The 26,731-nt window shown below is 38.9% G+C and overlaps 2 protein-coding genes across 3 annotated transcripts in view; both read right to left on the bottom strand.

Annotated features, from left to right (window-relative positions):
• Nucleotides 1–13,654, bottom strand: part of trim3b (tripartite motif containing 3b) — a 34,229-nt gene extending 20,575 nt beyond the window's left edge. The window contains exons 1-2 of one of the 2 annotated variants that reach the window (XM_026941838.3): nt 13,369–13,654; nt 10,161–10,228 (exon numbers count right to left, since the gene is read on the bottom strand). The gene's annotated coding sequence lies outside the window, so the exon portion shown is untranslated. Of the gene's footprint in view, nt 1–6,451; nt 6,677–10,160; nt 10,229–13,368 lie in introns of those variants that run through there. The other variant, XM_026941837.3, reaches the window with a different exon arrangement.
• An 804-nt stretch (nt 13,655–14,458) lies between these two features.
• fhdc3 (FH2 domain containing 3) lies at nt 14,459–26,589 on the bottom strand. The gene is made up of 12 exons (XM_026941715.3): nt 26,278–26,589; nt 25,034–25,468; nt 22,271–22,332; nt 21,106–21,205; nt 20,265–20,350; nt 19,943–20,043; nt 19,570–19,640; nt 18,249–18,356; nt 18,077–18,147; nt 17,873–17,990; nt 17,627–17,791; nt 14,459–16,067 (listed from the first exon to the last, which is right to left on the bottom strand). Exons 2-12 carry the CDS (start codon nt 25,388–25,390, stop codon nt 14,829–14,831), a joined length of 2,478 nt encoding a protein of 825 aa, XP_026797516.3. The 5' UTR covers nt 25,391–25,468; nt 26,278–26,589; the 3' UTR covers nt 14,459–14,828.
• Between the last annotated feature and the right edge of the window lie 142 nt (nt 26,590–26,731).

Raw genomic sequence — 26,731 nt, 5'->3', positions numbered from 1 at the left:
CCATAAAATATGTTTGTGATGACATTTAAGACACATGATCTTTCTTTAAATACAGGCAATCAGATTCATGATTAAAAAAAAAAACAAAAAAAAAAAAAACCACACAATGTCGTGAACAATCCCTGCTTCAGCTGGGAGATCTGTTGTTGCATGTAATCCTTAGATTAAAAGACACGTCTCCATTAATGCATGTGCCCCAAGCAAGGACACACCATCAGACAACTACAGGTCATTTTAGGCATTTTTAATCATCATAGAAGATGAGGATTTGATCTATGTGGATACGTCACTTCTTGCTAAGTCCATTAAAACATTTTTGCAGTTATTGCCAAGTCACTGCTGTGCACTGTGGCTTATGAACTCACATAATTAAGACACGTCCATTCCTCTTTGCGCAGACAGAGCCTGTAGGCTTACCTTTTTATGTAAACCTGTCGAAAAGATAGCGCAGAGGAAAAGTGACTCAACATGAGTGCCTCACACCAGAGACACTGGCCTTGAGAGAATTGAGGCTGACCTTGGTGCAATGTTAATCTGAAACACATCTGTGATTGTTGACTTTCATGATTCATACTCAGTACCCAGGAGAGGTCACTGAAAGGATGTTAGTGTTTTATAGCATTGCACCAAATAAGTAAAACATTGTTTATATTTAGTCAGTGTATGATGTTTCTGTAAGAAACAGGCACAGAATACCTTCTGAGATGCAAACAAAATTCATACAGCAATGTATAATTTGACAAATGATCTGATGCTGAGACACAGTGAAGATGGCACATATCATGACTGAAAATGTTGGCGAGACCTTTCACTTGGCGAATGCACACATGATGCACAGGCTTTAGCTGTGTGTGCACACACGTGTCGTCTAATTAGTTGCATAGTATATGACTATGCTTTTGCTTTTGCTTTTTCTCCCTCTCTACTGTGGGAATATTCCTAGATGATATGAGCCAGAAATAATCTGATCCTTTAAATAACTGTGTGTAGACGTTTGTGTGTGTGTGGCACCATGGACAATAAATGAAACCACTGCATGGCTCTGGGCTCACTCGTGATCATGTGCACACTGAACCCAATGTCAGTTTGCATTTCCAGAAAAATGCTTTTTTTTTTCCACCTTATAAAAATAATCCATGTGAGCTGGCTGTCATTTTACCAGTGGGCATGTTGAGTCACCATGCAGATTGCAAGCCAGATGATGGTGTGCTGGGACAAAGTCGCTCATATGCAGCAAAGCTGCCAGGTTAGAATATGAATTATGCATGGACATCCTCATTCTAAAATTCAGGAGTGGGTGATTGGGAAATTTGTTTTATGCACATGTTAGTAGAGATGGAGGAAGAGAGGAGAGTTCCCATGGGGGCAGACAGTCTGAGCTAAAGAAGAGATTTGACATCCACCTTCCACAGTACGAGCAGCATTGTATTATTCGGTAAACATGGAGGAGGAGGAAGAGGATGCAGGATGAAGATGAAATATAAAAAAAAAGCTGAAAAGCAGTGTGAGCTATGCAAGCGGCACAGAGCACAGATTGTCATATGGTGCTGGGATATTCTAATGAATTAATGAAGGAAGTAAGTAGGGGTGGAAAATTATTTGGGCATTGAAAATAAATTAGCTGTGGAAAATAATCATGCTCCATCAGCTATGCATACTTTGAAGCCATATGCAGGGCTTGGAGCGCTCGTGACCTTTCTTTGGCTCTCTCTGTCTCTTAAAAACAATCCATGGCTCTTCTGATTCATGGTGTTTAGTTGAGTCCTAGAAAGTGGGAGCACGACAATCACTGAGAAACTGGCAACGAAGTCTGCAAATCTGCAAAAACCCCTGGAAAGGCTAACATTTGCAGTCCGATTTTTTTGTAACATGCTAGACAAAATGACATAAGCGCATAAGATTTAAATAGCAACAGAATGAATGAACAAGCTGCTCGTAACTCAAGAGACCACTTTGGTTATATTTAGTACACTTGAATTGATCTCCTTGAAATGGACAAAGCAAAATAGATACTACTGACTACATACATAGTACACAACATGGCCACCGTGAAAATCACCACCTTGTTCATGTTTGCATGAAGAATGAAAATAGAAAATGACTGGAAATGTGAAACTGGCATCTAATTTAATGCTGAACATACCTGTGCTAAATTGATACTGGTTTTATTCTAAAATCAGCACATTAGTCATGTGTATGAAGACAAGGAGTGTACTGCCAAAAGTGTACTCCTGTGTGTAATTCCCACACATTTTTTTTATCTTATATATACACATTCAAGCAGCTTAAATTATCATTACTATGCCACCCAACTAATCCTGTGCAATAAGCTTAAACTTTAGTTAGCAAATTTGTCAGTAAGGAAACAACCATCTAGGAAGCACATAAACAAACAGAGCCCTAAACCACCCGAGAGTGATATGGTACAGTGTGACTGCTTTGATAGGCACTAAAATAGGAAAACTAGAGTCACATCATGGTGCAGTGCTGATGGTTCATACACGAGATAGATTATGTTGCCTAACAAACTGGTGGAGTTTCTTCATTTGCACTGGTACAGGTGAAGTTCAGCTGCAACGATAGTTGACTTGATGTAGAAAAAAACCAAAATGAAAATATCACGTCATATACTGGTATATTTATTGTTATATCGCACAAAACTAGCACGCAATACTGAATGTCTCTGCATTACACATGCAAAGGATTAGTGGTGCAGTGCAATGCCCACCATCTGTATCTGTTTCTGTTTAGTGCTACAAGTATTCATATCTGTGTTTGGATTCAGTTTTAAACCAGAAGTGGGGAAACTATTTTATTGAGATTTCAGAAGAGAGACGGCCTGTGCACAGTGAGTGGGCTACATGGAGCGGCAGCTCTATAAATGCAAGCATATTTCTTTTGTTAGTACAGAAATATGGTTTTATTTGGCACTCAGTAAGTGTTTAGGTCAGGCTACTGGAGCAAACCACTGACGATATCCCCAAAAAAACAACAACAAAAAAACACAAATAGTGCATCTCCTATTTGTATAATGTTAATGAACATGGTCATTTGTCCCTCTAGTAGGGTTGCCAGTGTCGTGGTTTTTACACTACACTGGGCTTGTTTTAGCTCAAAGTATCTGGAAGAAAAAGCATTTCTGGAAACACAGGCAATTGCATAAAAGGGAAAGTCTACGTACAGACAGTGTATCTACAATGTACAAAACAATTTCTCTTTTAAGATATATTGTAAAGACTGGGAGAGGAAAGGGGATTATGGAGTGGGTAATGTCCATGTATTGCAGATAATACAAATTAGAAATGTGTGTGCACCACTGTGTACTTGTCTCCCATGCAAAGACAGAAAAAAAAAGTGTCTTCCTTATCCAAAGCCTGAACTTTTGGGGCTAGTTTCAGCTGTTTTGTGTGTGAGCTTTATACTGGTGTCATTAAAGCTTTTCATTTTTATTACATCCAGTGGAGATCCCAGACCTGATAAAAAACTCTAGTCGCATCATCATGGGGGGAAAAAAACTGCACTTCCTATTAGTATTTGTACATCCAATCATAAAATGCACATCTGCCAATATAAATGTTAGTGTATTTGATACAAGACTGTCAGACTGTTAATAACCTCCTCAACCACAGCTTCATAAATATGATCCATAAAACATTTATTGTAGAAAACAACATCAAGAGATAATTTGAAGGGACCGTGCAGAATACAGTTGTTGAAAAACGTGACTGGATATGTAACTAGAATTGTTTCTGCCTTGCATTTTACAGCTTCACTTTACTTACACAAGTGTGTACAAGGTGAAAATTGTACTACAGTCAGCTGCTAGAGGGCACCAGAGACAATTTGGTTTCACTTTTTAACAACTGCCACATTATATAAAGTCTCAGGTAGACACCAACAGATTGTACACTTAAATAACAGATGTGTTACTGAACGTAATATGCACATTGTAACAGGATATTATACTGTAAAAATTGCTAGGATTTGGATACATGAGCATAGTGCTGCATGAATTTTAAGGGTGCCAGTAATTTTGAAAACAGTGTTTTGCAGGAAAAAAAAAAAAAAGTTAAAAAAGTAAAGTTGTCTCTAAAAAAATAATAATAATAATACTGTACTAAGATAAAACTATAGTGTCACGATGTGTTTAAACACTTGATATCACTAGTTGCATGTGTTATTTGTTTTTGCATATTTTCATGAAGGGTGCCAACAATTTTGCAGGTGACTATATTACTGATAGATCTAATACTGTATCAGGTATGACAACATGTTTTAGGCAATTGTAAAAGACTTGGATTACCCTGAACATGCATGTTGACCTGCACTGTAATCTTTGCTTATAATTCCTTTGGCTGTTGGAGAGACACTGTTCAATCCTCAAAACTCATGGACCTTCCTTCATTCCTATAGATCAGTCACACTTGGCTAATAGAGGTTCACCAGTTCCTTAAAAGTATTGACTGGTGAAATCCACTTCCCTGCAACTGCTCGATTGTGAAGTCTCCAGCTGTGGCAGGTTCAGGCATTTCCCTAGTCATATCTGCACAAAGGCAGTTTGGTAAAGGGTGGAGGCTTAACCACTAACATCTACATCCTGCATGCTAAACCTAGGAAAATCCAGTTCTAATGATTAGAATAGAAATTTAACAAGTAAATTAACAGCTCAAGCTACAGGGTTCATGAAAGGTTTACGGCAGCTGGAGGGATAGAGAGAATTTAAATGTCATTTGGGTTTTCAAATAGACTCAACAGGCTTGAAACGTGTGGATTTGACAAGCAGCAACTGATGCACACACAACAGAATGGTGAAAATGTGAAGAAATAAGTCGCGCTTTTACAATTTAAATATTCAGTCTCAACAAATCAGTGGTCATGAGTTCATGAGCTCTGCACACGCACACAGCACATACTGGAAAAAAAAACAAAAAAAAACAGCCTGTAGATGACTCAGAATAATTCTGCCCCAGTTCATTAGGTATCATTATATTAAAGCCATTTATCTACAACTGCTGTCCTAATCACAATGCCTAATCACCAGATTCATGTAGACACTTAACACAATATCAGTCAAGGGATTGTGCATGGAATTTTCAGTAATAGTCAAAGTTTGAAAGAGCTACCTAGCCCACACGTCAACATGCTGGAAAGGCCATCACACAGGACGCGGGATTCACCAAAAAGATTTCATGATTTTCAAATTGCACTTTAATATTTCCCTCTGCCATTTCAGAACATTGTTAAGTTATCAAGTCTTATGAGTTTCTGAACCACAGCTCCACACACTAACAGCTAGAACAAAACTAACTACCTCATCAACCACACCCTGATAAACATCCGACCATCCATCCAAACTTCTCTATATACAGCCGATAAGTGTTATATGGTGAGGAATCAGACACTTAGCCCACATCCCATGTTTCTCTTCTTCTATGTTTTGGCACCACAACTCCCCTGTTGAGTAGGTTCTTCTGCAAAAAGAGGTGGTGTGTGCCAGTTTTCAGTCATTCAGAGGAACTTTAACTCTTAGGCACTGAAACACCAGTTACTTAAATTCTAGGAAAGTAAATTATGCTTCAGTCAACTCTGCTAACTGACAGTTTCAGGAACGTCACAAACTTCCAAAGCCTGGATGATCTGTTTAAAGAGAATGATTAGGATCATTACTGAAGGTGCATATTATTCACAAAAAATTAATTAACCAGGAATGCTGTTTCAGAGGGTGAATCAGAAAACCAGCTCTGTTTTGGTGTTGCTCTTGGCAGAATAAATAAATTAATTAATTAACTAACAGATACCAAACTACATGTCAAACCACAAATCTGATCCTGTTCTTGAACAGAAGCCATGAAGAGAGACAGTTCCCTATGCACTATGCTGTGTTAGACAGCGCCGAATCACACACACGCATGCAAATCACACATGCGCATCAGCCAGAAAGAGAGTGCAATACAAAATATAACAACCCACATACATGGAAATTTAAACAAATGCACATTATTTGGCAGAGAGTAATTAAAGGTAGGCATTTCAGGCTCAGAGAAAATATAGCCTCAATAAATTGGCATCAGTGATGACATGGCAACATCCACAGGCAGCATTTCACACACACCCTACATACATGATCAAAGCAGGGGCCAGAGGAGTGTAGCGCGTTTTCCAAGAGGAACACTGCATCATACACACACCCTACTGTTCTATCTCCTCTCCCTCTGTTGTCTTACATAAGTGGATTTTGGTCTCGTGTGTTATGCCTGTGTATCAGTGAAGCATACTGACTGTAAGCTTAGAAGCCAGACACTTGTGTAAATTATTCATCTCAATCCAATACAGGCAAAATAAAGGACTAGGTTGACTGGAGGAAGAGATGAGAGAAAAAGAGCAGAGATTGCTAACTGTGTAGTGGTACAATGTATGAGAAATCAGGGGAGCTCCCCAGTGCAGGACTCACGTGAGCGTTTGCAGAAAGACAGCGAGGAAGGAGGGAGGAAAAAAAAAAAGAGATCAGGGCAGCATCAGCACAGGCTTCCAAACATGAATGGAGTTCTGTCCATCCTTACACATCCACATCCACTTCCCGGGAAGCATTCAAAAAGGCCAACAAAAACAGCAAGAAAAAGAGGAGAGGAAAAGAGCTGCAGAAACAGGAGCGGAGAGGGAAGCAAGCAGAAGGGTGTGAGCCAGCGTGAGCGTGTGCGAGCGAGCGAGCGAGAGAGAGAGAGAGAGAGAGAGAGAGAGAGAGAGAGAAAGGGAGGGAGGGAGGGCAAGCGAGTGATGGTGGGAGCATACTGGCTCTGAGGAAGTGAGGAGGGGGTGTGGAAAGCAGACGCAAGGTGCGGAGAAACCATAACGGCAAAGAGAGGTACTAAAAGACTGGAGAGAGAGAGAGAGAGAGAGAGAGAGAGAGAGAGGGCTCATCATCTAGTAGCAAACATTACTGCACTATAGAGAACTCTGTCAGTGTGCTACTGACACACAAACAAGCTGGCCAAATCTTTACAAATAAGAGATAAAAGAAAAGCCAGGTATGAGAGATTAGAACTTACAGTGAGATGCAAAAGAGAGTCACACTTGCAAAACCCATTCTCTGATAAATCAATGGCTCTCCTTGTATGATGAAGGCTGACGGCATCATGTGAGCCACATTGTGAAAGACTCTTTTGTTTGCAGCAGGCCTTGAAGGGGGTGGCTTGCTTATTAGCATGCATACTCAGACTTCGAGGGATGGATTTGGGGTAGACAGAAAGAAAGAGAGGGATTACAGGAAGATGAGGTTCACTGGTGTAAGAATGGAGAAAGATATAGCGATACACAAGCAGCAACGTGGGTCAAAGATAAAGGGTCGTTTAAAACACTTTCAAGACAAGCTAAAAATAACACTTGTATCTAGCGTGGAAAGATTTGAGCAGTGCTGGCCAGATGAGGATCTGGGAATAAGCGGAGAGGAAGCAAACAGTATGAGGGCAGAGTGCAAGGCTTTGCCAATGAAGAGCAAGAATGGAAGATGGTCTGGAGATAGAAGACAGTGGGCGGAGCATAGACTCATGCCTGGATTTGATTGCATGAGCAAAGTATGTTGCCATAGAGACTGCATCCAGTACAGCAGAGCTCAGATGGCTGCTTGTCCCATGTCCCTCCCCTTTCACCCCTCCCTCCCAGTTTCTCTCATTTACCTCTTCTGTCTCTTTGCAGTCGGGAGCAGTCTCATGCTGGAAGAGCACAGACCTGCTAGACTCCCGGAATGTTACACCACACAGAGAATGAATCTGTTCTCACAAAAGCAATGCAACACCACACCATATATTCCTAATATTACCTCCTGCAGACTTTCTAGGACTCAACAAAACACCACAAACAGAAGAGCCATGGATTGTTTTTAAACTATGCTCATTCGGTATCATGCTGTTTTTGTTTATTCTATGACTTTTCCAGTCTATGAGTCATGCACATTGATGTGTATGCTTGAGTCCAACAACAGTCCTGAAAGAAATCATGCTAATAACTACATTCTGGTGGCCTTCAGAGTTCTGAGGGATAATGCACAAGTTTTCAGATTAATCATCTGGCACCCAAGCAAACATCAAGTAACAGCATACATCACCAGTGTCTGACTGGTTTTAATACTCAAAACAAAAGTCAAGTCAGCGGTACTGCTTCCCAAATTAACATTATTTCCTGCATTAATCAACGTTAACAATCCATGAACTTCAGAATGGCACCATCAATAATGCTAACAAAGTCATGTATTAAAGCTTGTTTAAATGTTAACTAAATAGTCCTGCATTAACTAATGTTCATTTAATCTAAATCTGAAAACAAGTGGACATAAATTAGCATAAATTAAATTACAGCATGTCACTAAATGTTGTTAAGAATGGATGTAAATAATGGCCACCACAACTCAGACATAAATAAAATTATTTAAGTATTATTTGGCTAATGAATTATAACAATCATTAATTAGAGTGTCGGTTCATACTGTTCACTGAGGACTTATTTTCCTTAAAGCTGGAATAAACACTGGATAGTGCAAGTGTTTAGAAAAACATGTATTAATGACTTTGTTTATGCAATTTTATTTGTATAGTGCTTTTCATATACATCATCAATAAAGTACATGAACACAGCAAAGTTCATTATTTTCCCTTAACAGCACATCAGAAAGCGTTTTATTTGCCTTATACCACAGCACTCCTTTGTATTTACATTTCATGTTGCAAAATGTTCGTGAAACAAGATTGTTCCTGTAATCACTTACATAGCAACTCTAAACAATCTTTCACCAGTCTCTCTTTTTTCTCCCTTGAAGGCAATAGGACATTACAGAGAAACCAGACAGCCCTCCATCTTTAAGGGTTTCCTGTATCAGAAAACCTAAAGCAACAACTTTACCTCTGACTGTTAAAGAGCTGACACTGGAGACTGCTTCCAAAAATGTGAATACAAAACAAGTCAAAGAAAACTTCATCATATCAGTGATTAAACACTTTTGTTTATTCTGTTTGTGTGCAGAGTTCGTCATAAGAGATCCTGTTTAAGTTGATACTAAAGAACTGATAATGTAATAGAACAAGCACAGTACTACAACCCTGTGATTTGTTAAATCAATCAAAATCAACATGATCAACACCTTCTGACCAATCAGATTTGAGAATTTAACAGTGCTGTTGTATATAGGTATTTAAAGGAACCTTAAAATATGGGGATTTGGGCAGATAATCAGTGCTTACCTTTGTTTTTTAAAAAAAAATATTGTATTATGAATTTAAATGATTAATGCTCATTCTAAACATATTCTCTTCTGATTAGCTCAAGATCAAAGTTCATTCAAAGTAGCAACACCAAGTCCAACAGTAAATTATTGTAGATGCTTTGACAACATTAAAGTGCATATTGTAAAGTACATTAAGGTACATACTGTATAACCTTGTTTTGAGTGCTGGCAAGCAAAATCAGTCCATATAGTAAAAACCAAAGTGTGAAACAAATCAAAAAGCAACAAAAACATAAATCATGGTAATATAGCATGAAACATGTTTTTTAGGAAATGTTTTCACAGAGCTACTTCCACAAGGCTGTTTCCTACCAAACAGGAAATGACATCCTCTAACCAAGACTGCATGAACTTGCTCTTGCTTGCACTTCATTCTCTATTGCTTCCAGATTCATTTTAGCTTAGTCTCTACAGGTTAAATTCATTTTGTCTAGCTATGAATCACGCAGTGGAAGGAAGATAATTACGAGAAATGATCTGCAGTCATCTTCACTACTTAATCACTTTGTAGGGCTCCACTGAAAATTCAGACATTGTGTTTCTTTAGCTAAATGGTAATTCAAAATTAATTAGGTTAGTGCCATTAGCTCACATCTTGAGACATGTATAAAACTAAATGAACACACTGTTATTCTCTCATTCATCTTTAGTAACTGTTTTATCCTGATCAGGGTCTCAGTGGATCCAAGGCCTTTCCCAGGAAGGCTGGGTACAATACAGGAATACAACCTGGATGTGATTCAAGTCCATCACAGGGCAACACGCACACATACGCACACACACGCGCACACACACCTACCACATGGCAATGCACCTACCAGGGAATGGATTTGGATAGTGGGGGGAAAAAAACTGGAAAGTAAATACATTTTAAGGCACAACTTACCAAACCATTATGATGTCTCTGTCAAGGTTCATATCTATATAATATAAACTTCGGAAAGCTCTTTCCACCTGTGAGACACAAAAGAGAATTGGACATGATATACAGTGATACCAAGACAAGTAACCAAGCCACCTGGTCCATTGTTGCTTTTCCTTCACAAAAAGTAGTCGATGTACTACAATAATTTATATTATGATAAAATTTGCTATAAATAGGTTTCCTTGTTAAATGCACATCTGCAAAGTGAAAATAAATGAACTCATTAACAAGCACAAAGTCTGTAATAAGTAGCATAAGACGTATTTGTGTGCTGGCCTGAGAACACCCATCAGACATTGCTGTGGCTGACTTCTGGCAAATAAAAAATAAAGTGTGGTTTTGATAAAATTAAGGTTTTAGATCTAGAATATATTTTTACACCATTATATTAAGAAACCATAAATATATTTCACCAAAAAATAAGGAAATGTTTATTTCTTTTTTAAACTTGCCTACGCTTTATTCAAATGAATGTTGGGTAAGGAGCCAGTTTAACAAACCTGGTTCCAAAAATAGCTAGTCTACCTAAATATGTGTAAAACCTTGATAGTTATGTGTGATTTCCTCAAACAGTGAATATCATGCTTTGATCAAGTTGTTGGATAGCTATGGCAATAGCAAAAGAGACATACGCCTAAATCATTCTGTTTGCAAACAGATAGCAATAGATTGTCAAAATGTCTGTGATGCCCCTTTGCTGAATGGAATATTTATAAATGATATATTTTCTCACTTCTCACATCTGGGGGATTACAAACTGTCATAACTTTAACTGGCTGAGATCAACACATTTAAGTTTTCAAAACTTTTATATAAAAGAAAATGTCAAAATTTTGCCATGTGCCAGGCCACATAATTGAACTGTAAAATGCAGTTGTAATTAATCAGAAATCAACCACGACATTGAAATTATGATTCCAGTTAGATGATGAATTCGCCGATCAGTCAGGTTAAGGTTGGCTAAAGTAGAAAAACTGTAGGAGAGAATTGCCTTTTCTAGGCCATGCATAAACAGTAAACAAAGTGACACCATGATCTCCCCTTCGAAAAAAGTACTACAGTGGGTATAAAAAGTCTACACACCCCTGCTAAAATTGCAGGTTTTTGCAATGTTAAAAATAAAACCAAGATAAATCATGTCAGATCTTTTTCCAACTATGTGATTATAGCACCCAATAAAATTCAAGTGAAAAACAAACATTTTAGGAAAAAGAAAATTACAATAACCTGTCATCAACAACATGATTCTGATTAACCCCAAATAAAGATGAGCTGTTTCTGTAGGATTTTCTTGAGGACATCTGGGTTTCATTTGACTGCTGAAGCCATAGTCTGCAAAGAGCTTACAAAGCCTGTACAGGATCTTGCTGTTAAAATGTATCGATCAAGTGAGGGGTACGAAGGAATTTCCAAAACATTAGATGCACCATGGAACACCGTGAAGGCCGTCATCAACAAGTGGAGAAAATGGAACACCACAGTGACATTACTAAGAACAGGACGTCCCTTCAAAAAAGATGAAAAGGACAAGACGAAAACTTATCAGGGAGGCTGCCAAGAGACCTATGGCGAAATTAAAGGAGCTGAAGGAATAGCTGGCAAGTACTGTTCACTTCCTGCACATGACAACAATTTCTCATATTCTGGGCAGGTATTCTATCTCATATTCTATGTCTATTCTATGTCTGGGCTATGGGGTAGGATGGTTAGACAGGAACCCTTTCTCTAAGCCCTCCTAAATCACCCCAAACCACATGGCAAAATGTGTTATGGTAACTTTTTGAGCATAATTCAAAAAGATATATTTGGTGCAAAAATCTCATCACCCAAAGAACACCACACCCATGGTGAAGCATGGTATGGGGTCTCTTCTCCTCACCTGAGACTGGGACTCTAGTCAGGATTGAGGGAATCTTGGCACAAAACCTGCAGGCCTGTATGAGACAGCTGAAGATGAAAGAAAAAAATTCACCTTCCAACATAATAACCACCCAAAGCACAAATCCAAGTCAACAAAGGAAGGGCTTGAGAAGAAGATCAAGGTTTTGAAATGGCCCAGTCAGAGCTCAGATCTAAATCCTATTAAAAACCTGTGGGATGAATTGAAGAGGTGTGCACAGGAGATCCCCTTGCAGTTTGATCGATTGGGAACATTTTTGCAAGGAAGAGTGGAATAAAATTGTCAAATAAAGTTGGTAGACTCTTACCCAAAAAGACCGAGTGCTGTATTACAAGCTAAAGGTGCTTTAACAATGTGTTAGTTAAGGGTTGTGCAGGTTACTTTCAGTGAAAGAAAAAGTGCAAACCTCCCTAGTGGAGTGTAAGATTATCTGCAAGTCATGTTTAATGTAAAGACATAGCATTTACAATCACTTAAAGGCAGAGATGGTGATATTTAAGTCTGAGTACTTTGTGTACAATGTGAAATATTTGGTTTATTTCTCCTCACATTCTAGTAGCTGTCACCACAATGTCTGCATAGCTTCCGGCCTCTAATCTCTGTAGCACCCCAGCCTCTTTAAATGGGAGAAACAAATGATGTGGCGCACCAAGACAAACCAAACAGTCAGGACAGGGACGAATTGCTGCTTGCCAAGTGGGTCAGACATGGTCCAGTCAGTCAGAACGCTCCTTTCTTAGACTAGCAGTCAGGTGCTGTAGTGTGTATGTGCATGTGTTTTGTGTGGCTTTGAAGGGAGGGACTGCATTTGTTTGGATTCTGAGTTTCAAAACCACAAGCTTCAGCTTACTTTCTCAAAAATTTTTATGTTTATCAAGTTTTGTTTACAGCAAGATTTAAAGATCAATCACTCACCATTTTACAGGCAGTATAAATGAACAGTTTTATATGATAATGATTACAGCAATATTTCATTTTTATAAATGTCATATTTCATTTATCTTAAGCACATATTTTAATATGCATACATTAAAGTGATTTAGTAAACAATGTCAAGCGAATAGTTATAAATTAGACCTCTTTCTGTAGGTCTAAATTTGAGTTGTTTATTAGCTATGCATTTAATTATTTCCTTCAACAACTTTCTACAACATCATCATCCACCTCGACACTGCATAACAATTATCACAGATCAGTATCCATCAGAATATACTTAAAAGATAAATAATTAAAAAGAAGAATCTTTAAAATATAGAGCAATTTACTCACCTTTAATTATAGCAGGTAATGCACTGAGAACTATTTAGCAAACAGGCTCTTGTAGTCCTTCCATAAAAGTCCTCCAAGTCACCTTTTCGAGTGATTCCTCTGTCTCAAGTTTCTTCCTCTCTGATGTAGCTCATGTTTCTCATGTCTGCCTCCACCCCCTGACGCGCGTGCGCACACACGCAAGCGCACAGACGCACACACACAGTTTTCTGAGCAAGACGCTTTCTAAAAGTCAGTCTTAGCATTGAAGTCAGTTGAACTTTGAAAGGTCTTTCACTAAAAGCTGGAAAACACCAAAAAGACATACATTTACCTGCACATTTAACACAAAGTCATGAACTTGGCTTTTCAAGACAATGGTCATCAAATGAAGATGACTTTCACACAAAGTACTCTAGCAGTATCTAAATAGATCAGGTACATACAAACAAATCTACAGATGGCTAGAGGATTTTCAGGAAGTCTCCAAATCTTAAACCTCTTCAGTGGAAGTGCATTAGTCTGTGGTTGCTTTATGAAAGTATGAAAGAATAGGCACTGAACTCTAATGAAAGAAGAGTCTGTGTGCAGCCACTTTTTTTTCTAAACGGGTATTATTTCACTGTACCACTAGCCAAATGAGATCATGCCGTAAACACATCCATCACCAAGGCAACGGGACAAGTGTACCCTGTTTTAACCTCACAACAGCAAAGAGAAACTGAACAAAGAAAACTAGTAATAAAAGCTGGAAGAAGGAAAGTTATATCCAGAGCTCTGGTGAGAGGTCACAGCAAGGACCAGACAGCAGAACAACACTCGACTGTTGTGTGGAATGATAAAATACTTTAGACCAAATCAAAAGAAACCCCCACAGCTATTAGGCAGTACAAAGACTTGGGTAAAAGATAGCCACTGTATTTGGAGGACAAAGTCCAAGATGTTCTTGAGTTGAGAGCTCACCTTTTGGCATGTACAATAAGATTTAAAGACATTTTCAGAATGTCAGCAGGGGGCAAAATAAGGGATTTAACCACTTTTCATACTGGGTATGACATTCCAAAAAAGTGATGTGGGTAGGAAAGATGTGTGAAAAATATACCTTCAAATGTTAAGGTGGAATGCCACACTTTATTATATAAAAGTATACACAATAAACATGAAAATGGAGCAAACAAACAAGTGTTTGGGAGTGTTGAGGATGGACTCTCATCAGGAATTTTAAAGTGCATTAAATCCACAGAGCTAAAAATATCATTAAGAAGATTAAGAAAAAAATGGAATACAAATAAATAAACACTTTTGTGGAGAGGATTCATTTAAGGCCACAATGACCACACTCCAAAACAAGTCCATATTTGTCTTGGGTTACAGTGTTCATTGTGCAGTGCGTGAGAGCACACAATGCTAAATCTTTTTAAAAAGTGGGGAAAAAAATAAATAAATAAAAACACACGCAAAAACCAAAATGGAGCAAAAATTCAAGTATCCACTCTGCATGAGTCTCCTATAGAAGCAGGCCTTCCTCTCTCCCCAAATCGCTGGAAGAAGGACATCAGTGAAGACGGCTCTTGTCTTTTGGTTTCTCGTCCATGGCGTCTTGGGAAGAAAGCACTGAAACGAAAGCTGGGTATGGATTCAGGGTTTTCACCCACTGATGCAGATCTTAACAGAGTTCCTTGCGTTGATGTGCCTTTTAATGGAGAATCTCGAATACCCACATGGCTAATCACAGAGGTAGATATGCTGTGCTCATATGACCTGCACGTGTGTGCCAGTAGAGGGACCTTTAAGGGTGTATCAGGCAGTGCCCACACTCCATCCTCTGATTCTTCATCTTTAACGGAACCAAAGGAATGCCTCCGGTGCCGCATGCATGAGGGTGAGACGTGAGGACTGAGAACAGTCCAAGGTGATCCAAAGCCATTCTGAAAGGCCAAGTCCACCTCTTGTATTCCTCTGTGATGAGGAGAGGAGACATCTGTAACATTTAGACACTTTTCTGCATCTGAAACAGGGCACCTAATCCGACGCGGCTCCTTCAGGGAATCCTCCTGTGGTTCATCTGCCTCTTCCTTCTTCTTCTCCTGCTCATCGTTCTCTCCACCGTTCTGTCTTACAAGTATGCTCCTGCGACGGTTTGTTTTGCTGCTCTTCGGAGTTGCTTTGTCTTCTATGCATGGTGCTCTTTTTGAGCCAGCTGGTGTACACTGTACATTCACACCACAGCAGGTTTTTTCTGTGTCTAAGCATTTCTCTTCCTGTCTCTCATCCTGAAAAACAACAGGCTCTACCTTTTCAGGGCTATCCTGGGCTATCAGAGAGCTCTTGTCCCGCTCCTCAGGGTGTGAAATCTCGTTTTGTTCCGTCATGGCAGGAATCTCAAGGGTTATCTGGAAGCTCTGGTCCTGCTCTTGAACTGAAACACTTGCATCCTTTTTGTCCATATTAACAGAACTATCCAGAGCTATGGGAGACCTCTCGGCCAGTGGGTTGTTTTTGTCCAGCATCTCTGTTGGACTTTCTCTGTTGGATGAGGGTTGCCTTCTGCGGGAAGGACGAGTGCTGAGGAAGCTGCTGAGGACGGACTCCAGGGCCTCGTGTTCTGAGCTTTGCTTAGAGCAGGCGGCGATTGTACGGCGCTTGGCTACCCGGCTCAGTGTCTCTCTCTCCCTCTGCTGCCTTCGGCGCCTCTCCACTGCCTCTCGTTCTGTATTTTCCTGTTCCACACACACAAGTCTATTAACATTAATAATACACTAATAATATTCAAGTTATGAATATTCTAACACATGCTGTGTAATGCAATAATCTTCTTCCTGACATGTACTTCATGTAGCACTTAGTCAGAATAAGCATAGCAACACTTGATCAGATGCCTTGTCCACCACCAATAATTATTCCATACATGGGATAAAGCAATCCCTAAATATTCTTTATATTTCACATTTCTTATATTACATATAATACCTCACTTTCCTCATTCTATCCATTAATTTCTTCCTTGACAAAATTATCTTGCTTTACAAAACTGAAATTCCTATTTGTTTTTGGTCTATAAAATTTGAGATGGAACCCATCTCTGATAGAATTCACAGAAAGCTTCTCACATTTTAACATTTGCAGTCATGCCACATGTGAGACAGGTTAACTGCTGTGACCTGCTAGTAACATGATGAGGTTTTTTTTTTTGTTTTTGTTTTTTTTTAAGATGAACTTGCAAACAGAAATCCACCAATATTGGGATTTTATACAAAGTGCGAGCTCAACCTAAGTTATTCATATTTACAGAATAGAAAGCAGACAAAGTGCATTGGGTCAGCTGTATACCTTTGCATATGCCTTTTTGCATGTTTTACGTCAGTGCTTGCTGAATATTAGGCGGAGTTATTCATGCAAACAATGTAAACAATCTCTTCCATGTATGAGCACAGCAGTGTCACAATGCAAAACTAAAATGCGAAAGGGAAATCTGAGCCATTTTAACATTTACTGGAGGAGTTCTGAGAATATATACCTTCTTGTGGAAGGACAAATGACAAATTCATTAGCAAGCCGACTGAGCAAGTGAGTGAATGATTGTGCTGACCAGTCCCATGATTTGGTTGCCTGGATGGAGTAAGCTAAAAAAAAAAAACTAACTAATCTAATAAAGTATAGCAATCTAGTTAACTGGTTAAGTGCATTAATATAGACCCAAAGAGGTGATTGTGTGTTATGCTAGCAGGAGCGTTATATGACAGCTTTATACTGCACTTAATTTCGCTCAGTTTTCTGAGTGTTTCCACAAGCCTGTGTGTTCCTGAGTCATGTCATCCAATCCATCATGCAAGCGAATTAATCCTGCCGCTAAAATCCAATGAGTGTGGTGGTGTAGCAGGCGGTGGGATTCAGAATGTGTAGTGGGCATTACAGTTACAGCATCGAGGTGCGTCACATACCATGTTTTACATAGCAAATAAAAAAAAATTGTTTAGAGAAAAGCAAATACTGGTTTTCCTTGGTTTTGTTGTTGGACGAGAGAAAAAAAAAAAAAAAAAAACGTCTGGTGACCACTAGCCTACTCGTCTACTTCTCTGTCGAGTAATTATGAATAGAAAAAACTACTCTTCTTGTCTAAGGTGTCCAGGTTACAGATTTTTCCACTCCTGCCTTCTGTTTCACTAACTGTGAACCAAGAATTTCCAGTAACTTTTTTTTTTTTCTTAAATGAAGAAAAGTGACTCTGGCCATGCTTTTAGATCAACATATAGAGTTGTAAAAGTGTTACAAGACTTACCAGTACAGCTTTCTCAAACTTCTCACAGAAAGAGTGGAAGATTTTGCAGCATTCCTCCAGTTTAAAGGTAGCAGGGTCTTCACAGAAATACTCGGCCACTGAGTGACTGATTGAATCCAGCTCCCTTAGAGAGGCCTCCACATCTGCGAGCTGACTTGTGGCCATCTACATGAAGCATAAAGTCCATCACTACACTGATCTCAGATTTTACATCAGACTACTAAAGTGACCACAGTGCAGACTCACTTGAAGAAAGTCCTCCATTTGATGTTGCAGATCAGGTTGTTTGCTGACATAGGCCTTTGCTTCTTTAGTTTTTGCCATTTCTCTCTTAAAGTCTGTTTCTACTTCCTGTTTTTGAATTCTGGGAAAAAAACATACAACGTGCAGAGTCTGTTGAGTGTTCTAGCTTATTTTAAGTGTATAAATTACTACTCCTATGACAGTTACCTTGATGCTTCTCCAATGTGTTGAAGCTGTTCTGTAAACCTTAATAAGTCGCCGTCAATCTGCTGAGCTTGCTGAGGTGGAGAGATGATCCAGGATAAGAGGTCAACATACAAACCCATGAAAGTGTATTTTAAATTAAAACAGTATGGTTATTTCACTGTGGATTTATTACCATAGCCACATAGTGCATAAGGTTCATGCCAGGTTTGTTAGCTTTGGTGTCCACAAGCCTCAGGAGAGAAGTCATTCTGAAACCTATCGCACGACCAGCGTAGCCATCCTGATCGAATCCAGACAGAAACACAACAGCGTAACGTTAAAGGAAAATTCATCTCAACACCTTCAGTGCCATTCAAAATTTATTTTAGAATTTTTCTTTTAACAACATTTTGGTCTATCTTCACTTTGGTTAATGGTTTCCTGTCTTACCCATAATGCTGTTTGACTACCAGGTGATAGCTTCACCATTGAGATTTAGCTCTTGCTTCATCTCCACATAACGAGACCGAAGCAGCAGCACTTTAGTACTTTAGTCTGTACGACTCTCTCAACTCCTCATCTGTACACTGTGCTCAAACAGATCAGGTTCCAAAGCTACAACATTCGTGTCAATACCATCAACATGATGCTTGTCATGTAACTAGTTGTTCGAGAAAAGACAGCACCAACCAACAAATTAGTGACATCACTAATCACTAAGCTCATCACAAATAATATATATATAATATATATATATATTATATGAAATATTTAGTTATTTCAGGGTAGAGTCTTCCTTTATGAGATACAGTGCATTTGGGAATCTATGCCACATTTCTTCACAGGGCTGCCAGTTTATCCTCCTACAGCTTCATACAAGCTGTACATTCCAACAGCTGTGCGCAGTTTTGAAACACTGGTCTGCCTGTTTTATCATCAGTTAGTGCTCAAAACAGATGACCTTAGAGATGTGACAAGATTAGTTAGGAGTAGGCATGCACGTTGCAGACAGATGGTGACCTGGGCTTTTCACTCACAGCCCCTTCAAAGTTTATCAAGAATGGAGCACAAAACGTAAGAGCAGAAAATCTTTTAGATAATAACAGCTTGCGGATCAGAAGAGTCACCTGTGCAAGCAAAAGTGAGCCACAACAAGGCAAACTGCATGCAACACTAGTGTGCACAAGGTCATCTCAGAATGCAGCACTTGTGGAGACAGTGTGATGGTGTGGGGAATGTCTTCCTGGCACAAATTACGGCCCATGATACCCACTGAAATACCCCTTAAAGGCACAACCTATCTCACCATCATTTCTAACCAAGATTATCCCTTTATTTCTGCATTGTGTACCATTACTGAAGGGATGCAGCATCTTGCAGAAATTCAAGCTGCTCAGATGAATTCATGCTGAAGACCAATACAGGCTCAACACTACTTGATGGGTGACGCTAATAATTTAGCAACGCTGTATCTAAATGAGTATAACTGAAATATATATATTTAAAAAACTCACAGCATTCATGTAGTTTCCAGCTTTAAGCACCAGTCTGATTATAGAATGTAGATCATCACACGCCAGCAGCTCTGAGAGTAAGAAAGAAAGGTTTGTCCGGCATCAATAAGCTGATAAGGAATCCAAAAACATCATGTGAAAAAAATGTTTCTATATTTTGGAGATATGGTGAGTTGAGAAGAAACTAGTCAAGAAAAACGCTTGCATCATGCACTATTTTAGTTAAATCATCAGAATTCTACAGAATACTGAGTTTTTTTGTTTTTTTGGAGCAGTAAAGTATCGTATATGTATTACAGTAAAGTAATGAATATGAAGATTAAAACTAATAAATAACACAGAAATAAATAAAAAAATGGATAATGCACAATACCATTAGCTGCTGCAGTCATGATGGAAATGGATTTTTTCATCTCCTCTATAAAGGGCATGAACTCCTCTCTGAGGAGTAGGCTTTTCAGTCTTTCTTCATATCTGCAAACACAGAATCCATCAATAACTCAAACTGACCCACATCTCTGGACAGCTGCCATGAAGGGCTTTTAAACCCCTAATAACTGCAGGAAGGAAGCCAGATCAGCAAACCATATTCTGACTAACAACTAATAATATCCTAAAACACATGCTTAAATATAACAATCAATTGCTGATCCTAATTGTCAGTCCTTTGGCAATTTCAGAGCCATTAAACTCACCCAGGAACATTAACCAGCATCAGGAAGAAACGGTCTGCCTCTGCAAGCTGAGACGCGTCACCATGGAATGACAACAGCTTCTTCACCTGCGAAATTCAGTTCACTTCTTAGCAATGATAGTCTCAGTGAGATGCTCAGAGCATCTCTTTCGAGTGTATAGCATGTATAATGTATAGCAATACAACTGTAAAAAATACTTTAACATTGCAAACACATCCATCCATCCATTTTCTGTACCGCTTATCCTACACAGGGTCTGGAGCCTATCCCAGGATGCACAAGGGGCACAAGGCAGGGGACACATCGCAGGGCACAATCGCACACACACCCATTCACACACTACGGACAATTTAGAGATGCCAATCACCCAAAACGCATGTCTTTGGACTGGGGAGGAAACCGGAATACCTGGAGGAAACCCCTGAAGCACGGGGAGAACATGCAAACTCCACACACACATGGGGAGGTGGGAATCAAACCCCCAACCCTGGAGGTGCGAGGCAAACCTGCTAACCACTAAGCCATCATGCAGACACATCTTTGGGTGTTCAGAGATATTGAGCAAACCACAAAGTGGCATGTCAAAAATCATTTTTAAATCTTATTCCACTTCTTGTAAACATTTATAATAGGTTAAATTTACCCAAAAAGTAAATGGAATAATCCCAGTAATGTTTTTTTCCTGAACTGATGACCTAGAGTTGGATTAAACCAGATAAAAAGTGAATGTTCTTCATTCTGTCCGGCCTTTTTTTTGTGCCTAGGCAATTGTAAGTGATCATCACATGAGGGGAATAATGCTCATTTCACGCTACACAGTTCTCCAAGCTGTACAGTGTACCTCCACATCATCAGGCAGCAGCTTGCTCAGCTCTCTCAGTCTGCCAGCAGCAAATCGCATGTTTCCCTCCCTGATATCCTCAACGATGTCCTGAATTGGCCTGCGGGGGGAGCCAAAGCACAAACACAACATATGAATGGAAACAGTCTTCTGTGGTACTGAGTAGACAGGCGGTGTACAATTCTCAAATTCCATAACCACATATCCACCTCCACACAACACGAGTTCACTGATTCATGATTTTCATAATCTCTGTAACAGAAATAGGAGAAGAAAGAGAAACTGGCAGCATTATGCTGTTTTGGAATAAATGCCTACACACAACAAGCTTCAATGGACCATGCAGAGTTTCATAATGTAGTGACTCACATTAGAAAATAACTGTCATGTTTTATATTCTTAAGAGCATTTACAGCTATGCCACCATGATCATTATGATCATAAGAGGTTCATTTAAATTTTAATATAATCTGCATCCAGTACAGTTAAATAGTGCTGTGTGACATTACAGCATAATTTGGCCACCTGGATATATAAAACATTTTATCTCCCAGAATATCAGTTGCTCTTAGTAGCTTATGACTTTCGGAAAACTTCATGCAGAAAACTGAAAACAAAACTATTTACGAGAAGCAAAAAAATGAGGAAGGCTGGAAATGACAGGTGGTGTTAATCCAGTCTGTAAAGATAACTGGATTTGATTCAGTTGTCTTAGTAATTAATCCATTAATTCAATTCTAAGTTAAATTATAGGCACTCGCATGGGAAATGTGCTTGCATTCATAACTGAATTTCAATTTTCTAATTAGCATTTGAAGTTAAATAAAGTCCAGGCTGTGCTGCTGTAAATATCAGTGCTATGGACTGGGAGCACAATGTTTACAGTGTTCACAACATATTCACTATTTCAGTATTCAAAGTAATCATTTCAAATTTTAAGCACTTTCTCAGAAATTCCCACATATGAAAAAGGTGATGGTACAGTTACAAGTATTTGTTGTAACCCGAGTGTAAAATAATAATCTACTGGAGGGGGGACTGATATTCTTTAATTAAACATTCACCCTTTTGAGGAAATGCTTGAGGACCAATGTACGATTGAACGGTGTTCATCCAGTAAATTATTAGTAAAGCAACTATGATCTACTTCTGTGGAAATCCTCACCTTTTAAACTGCTTCAGGAGAATCCCAATATTCATACTTTTCTTTGAGTTAAGGATTGAGACCTGTCAAAGAGAAAGCAAACAAACTAATAACTAACTACCTAAATAAAGACCTGCATGCTTATCAACAATTCTCATTTGAATATCCATAAAGGCTTGTACAAAAAAAAAGGGAAATTTTAATCACTTTCAGCAGGTTAATACAATCAAGGAGGAACACAGTAAAAACAAGACAAATATACCCCATTGTATAAACAACACACATCTCTGCACCTCTCATTGTTATAAATACTAATCATCCAGAGCCACTTCTGCCTTACAGTTAGAACTGTTCCCTATACTTTGACAAGCACAAATAAACATTCGACCATTTCTTGGGAAAATCCCTGAACTGTGTGTACTGTAAGAAATATAATTTGTCACTCGCACGCACTCTTTTTTCCATCCCTTATGAATAAGTTAATCTGTAGCGAGCATCCCATTCGTTTCCGGGATAGAACCATGGGCTTGGACAACATGAATGACGGGACATGCTGTTACACCGTTAGCATAGTTTGATTATTTTTCAATAACTTCATATCATCAAGTGTTTTATTCCTCTTACGCCACAGCAATTTGCCAAAGCTATTTTTTAAATTTGTTAAATAACATCACAGCAAGGTTTATATCCATTTAATGTTGTGGAGCATCTGCAAAACAAGTTAGTTCTTGTTACCGCTCATGCTCCAACAGCTCTAAACACTTGTACCCTCACCAGCCCCACTTCCTTCCTGCTTGACCAGGAAATGCAATTTATCTTGATACTGAGAAACCGCTAAGCTCAAAGTCCTCTGTCCTGAAGACTCTCCCCTGTCGTAAAACCTCAAGGAACACCCATAACTCTGACTAAATAAACTATGACTAAACGCTAAATAAAAGTTCACCATATCCGTAATTACATCTGCAGCAGCTGTTACTACAGAAATGATAACGTATTAGAACAAGCACATTAATATAAACCTGTGATTTGGTTCTACAATCTCAAGAGTATCAAAACTCACATGAGAAAAAATAATCCATATCAAAATAATTAAATCAAAACAGTGAGTTTTTAAAAAAAAAAAATGTGACGTATTAGACAGAGTCTAAATGGGTGTTAAATCACACCAAAATGCTCAAGTACATTCCAATCACCCTTAATCCAAATAATCTTTCAATAATCAACTAAATGAAATATCGCAATATTTAATATGCATGAGATTGCTTACTAGAGCTGCTTGATAAATGCAAGAATAGCATGACAATTGTACTGCACAAAGTGATATGCTTTGCAGTACAAACTTGTCAAACAGTAATGCATTACAGTTAAAGAATTCCATGTATCCGTTTAAATTAGCAATACTGTTATAATTTTTTTAAATCACATTAATGCTGTGATCGATCAAACTTCAAAACAGAAAAAATATCTGAACACAGAACATTATAACACCATTGTGACAGTACTGCTGCCTTCTCGTACATCCGGCTGCAAAGCAGAGGTTTAAATTAATTAAGTTTTCAGGACAGATAAGTTGTGGGATTTCTTGCTAACATGACAAGCTTGTTAAAAGAAAGAAAGGGTGTTGAGGGACAGACTGTTTATACCTGCATTACTTCAAATGATAACTTGTTTTACTGATATTAATTGTACAGTATTAAATAAAACGCATTTTTAAGAAATAAAAATGGTAAGTGTTTTATAGCAAAATAATTAACGTTGTCGCACCAGACCATTGATTATTTTCCTACAACAGCGCCCCATTTGCATATCGCATGGTTCTGTGGTACTAATACTTCAGAGGCTAATATTATGATAATTAATAAACAATATATTGCACAGCCCTAATGTGGAAACAAATAAAGCTTGTAATAATGCAACTAAAAGCTCTGTTGTGTTTATATTCCAGCTGAGAAGCTAGCAAGTGAAGTACCCTGAGAAGGCTCCATCTTTAGGTTGCTGTGATTCTGAAGTGATCATGACTGTGTCCTCTGTAGGGGTTGAAAGCAACGGCTATTTAGAATGAAGTTAAACATCATTTTTCGAAGCAGAAGCCGATATTTTATTCTTGCACCATCACTGACACAAAAACGAGCATCTGAATTTGATAACGAACTAATTATAAGCAACGAGAACTTCCCCATGCTATAATTAAATTCATTCAGCAGTTTGCATAAGTTGATAAAAACATGAAACCGGTATCAAGGAGCTTATTTGCCACAGGTAGCAGTCTTTGGGACTTTTGGCCTGTTTTATAGATGAACTGATCGGCTTTCACAGGAATCTCGGGAACAACGTTTTCATCAGTTCTTCCCTTCAAAAATGACTGTTTTGATGTCTCCTTTAAAGTGAATGCTTTTCATCATTTCAGCACATCCCAGAGATTATAAATTAACCAGTGTAGGTCTAGTAGTAAGCCAAGATCCCTACAACTGTGGTACATTTTCCACAAAATACTGCAGTCTAAGCATCTTGACTTAATACTACAGAACAATTCAAATGATCTGAATGAGAAAATGTTGATTAAATGCAAGATTTAGTGCCCATAAAAACAAGAAGTGTGCTCTACAAGTTCAACCTTCCTCTGGGATACAGTGTTTCCTTCAAATATATACTGAAAAGACTAAAAATGTACTGTATCTGCATGAAACATGGCACCATGTTACCCTTACAGCTGTTTGCCTGCAGCAATCTCCAGCTGACACGTTCCACCTGCCTGAGAAAACTGGGACAACACACACTACTCACAATCTCTGACACAGGACTGGTGGACTGCAGGCCCCACACACTCTTCTTGACGGTGCCATGCCTGGGTGGCATCTGCTGACATTCACTGTGGCTAAACAGTTCCTCGATGCGTTTGGTGTCCAGCGGAATGTCCTCCAGCTTCTTGTTTGACGTCCAGACGTTGCGCTTCCCGACCACGCTATGCCTTGGAATGGTGTCCCAGTTGAAGTTGCGCATCTTGGAGCGCCGGTGAACACTGCGTGAGAACGGTTCGTTTCCTATAATGGGGGGAGGAGGCGGAGGAGGAGGAGGAAGAGGAGGAGGAGGTGGTGGTGGAGAAAGAAGAGAAGGTCCGATGGACATGGCAACGCCATCCATTGGAAATTATGGGATGGATACCCAAAGTAGGCCCACTTCAGCTCCAAATGAGTGGATGATTCGCAGGATCCAGGATAGCTGATTCAACAGAACAGGACGCAATATTTAAAGAATTGTCGATCAGTTTTTAGAAATGCGTACATTAGAATAAAATAGCGATTATGGTAGAACATACATGATGACACAGAGACTACAGACAGGACTAAATAACATTAACACAGTGGAAGACAAGCAGGACACTATATAATATACACACATACAACCGTACGTGCAACTGTCACATGTTTTGTTTCTCACTTATAAATCAGGTGAGATTAAACATTCAAATCATAAATCATAATATAGGCCAAAACAAACACAAACCAAAAGTGCTTGGACAGGTACAGTTTTTGAAAGAAGTGAGATCTAACCAAAAGGCTGAACATTTTATATAAGACACATACAAATATAAAAATCCTGCTTTTACCACTGTCAGGCTTTTTTTTTTTTAGTATCCCAAAACATTACACTATGGGTTTTTACCATTTAGCACAGCTTACAGTCTAAACTGTACATAATGTTTATCAATAGGAAATAACAGTCCCTCAAACAACGTAAAAACAAAAACAAAAACAAAAACATACATCTCTGGAAAGCCCAGAAAAGCACAGAGTGAACTAAATTACTACTACAGAGGTTTAAAGTTTTAAAAGACGACGAAATGAACAGCTAGAGTTTGATATTAATTTATTTTCAGTGCTGTAATTGGAAGGCTAAAGTCTGTTAGCATCCACCAAACAAACCAGAACCAAACACAGCACGGAGCAGGCCAAACACACACACACATACACACACATACGAAAAATACCTCAATAATCATGCAGTTCATTAAAAGAAATTATATTTACCAGAGCTGGAGCAATCCAATGTAACCTGAGAGCCGAAAATAAGGCGCGTTAAGTGACAGGCATCGCAGCAGTGAAGCAGCAAACCAGCGCAACGCCAGCGCTCTAATCAAAAGGCACTTTATCAATTCGCCAAGCCACGCCCCCTTTGCGCCGGTAGCCACGCACCTGTGCCCAAAGCTCCGCCCACTGTCTGTCAGGGTGGTGTGGGAATATTTCAGAAATGCTTCCTACACTGAATAGACAGGTGAGGAAGGAACTGTATAACTGTACTTGCATTTAATCTGCAGTGTTATTATGCAGAATTATTAAATGGACTGCATTTTGCTTTATGTGGCTACTACTATACACACACACACACACACATTACTGTAACCACAGAGAATCTGTATCTGCAAGTGTATAGAATGCCTACTCCCTGTATGTTGTTATTTCATTCATTCAGCCATTCTTCAGT

Source organism: Pangasianodon hypophthalmus, chromosome 17 (genome assembly GCF_027358585.1).
Source record: "Pangasianodon hypophthalmus isolate fPanHyp1 chromosome 17, fPanHyp1.pri, whole genome shotgun sequence".
NCBI classification, from domain to species: domain Eukaryota; kingdom Metazoa; phylum Chordata; class Actinopteri; order Siluriformes; family Pangasiidae; genus Pangasianodon; species Pangasianodon hypophthalmus.
The sequence above is the reverse complement of the archived record's forward strand: the minus strand, read 5'-3'. Positions and strand labels throughout refer to the sequence as shown.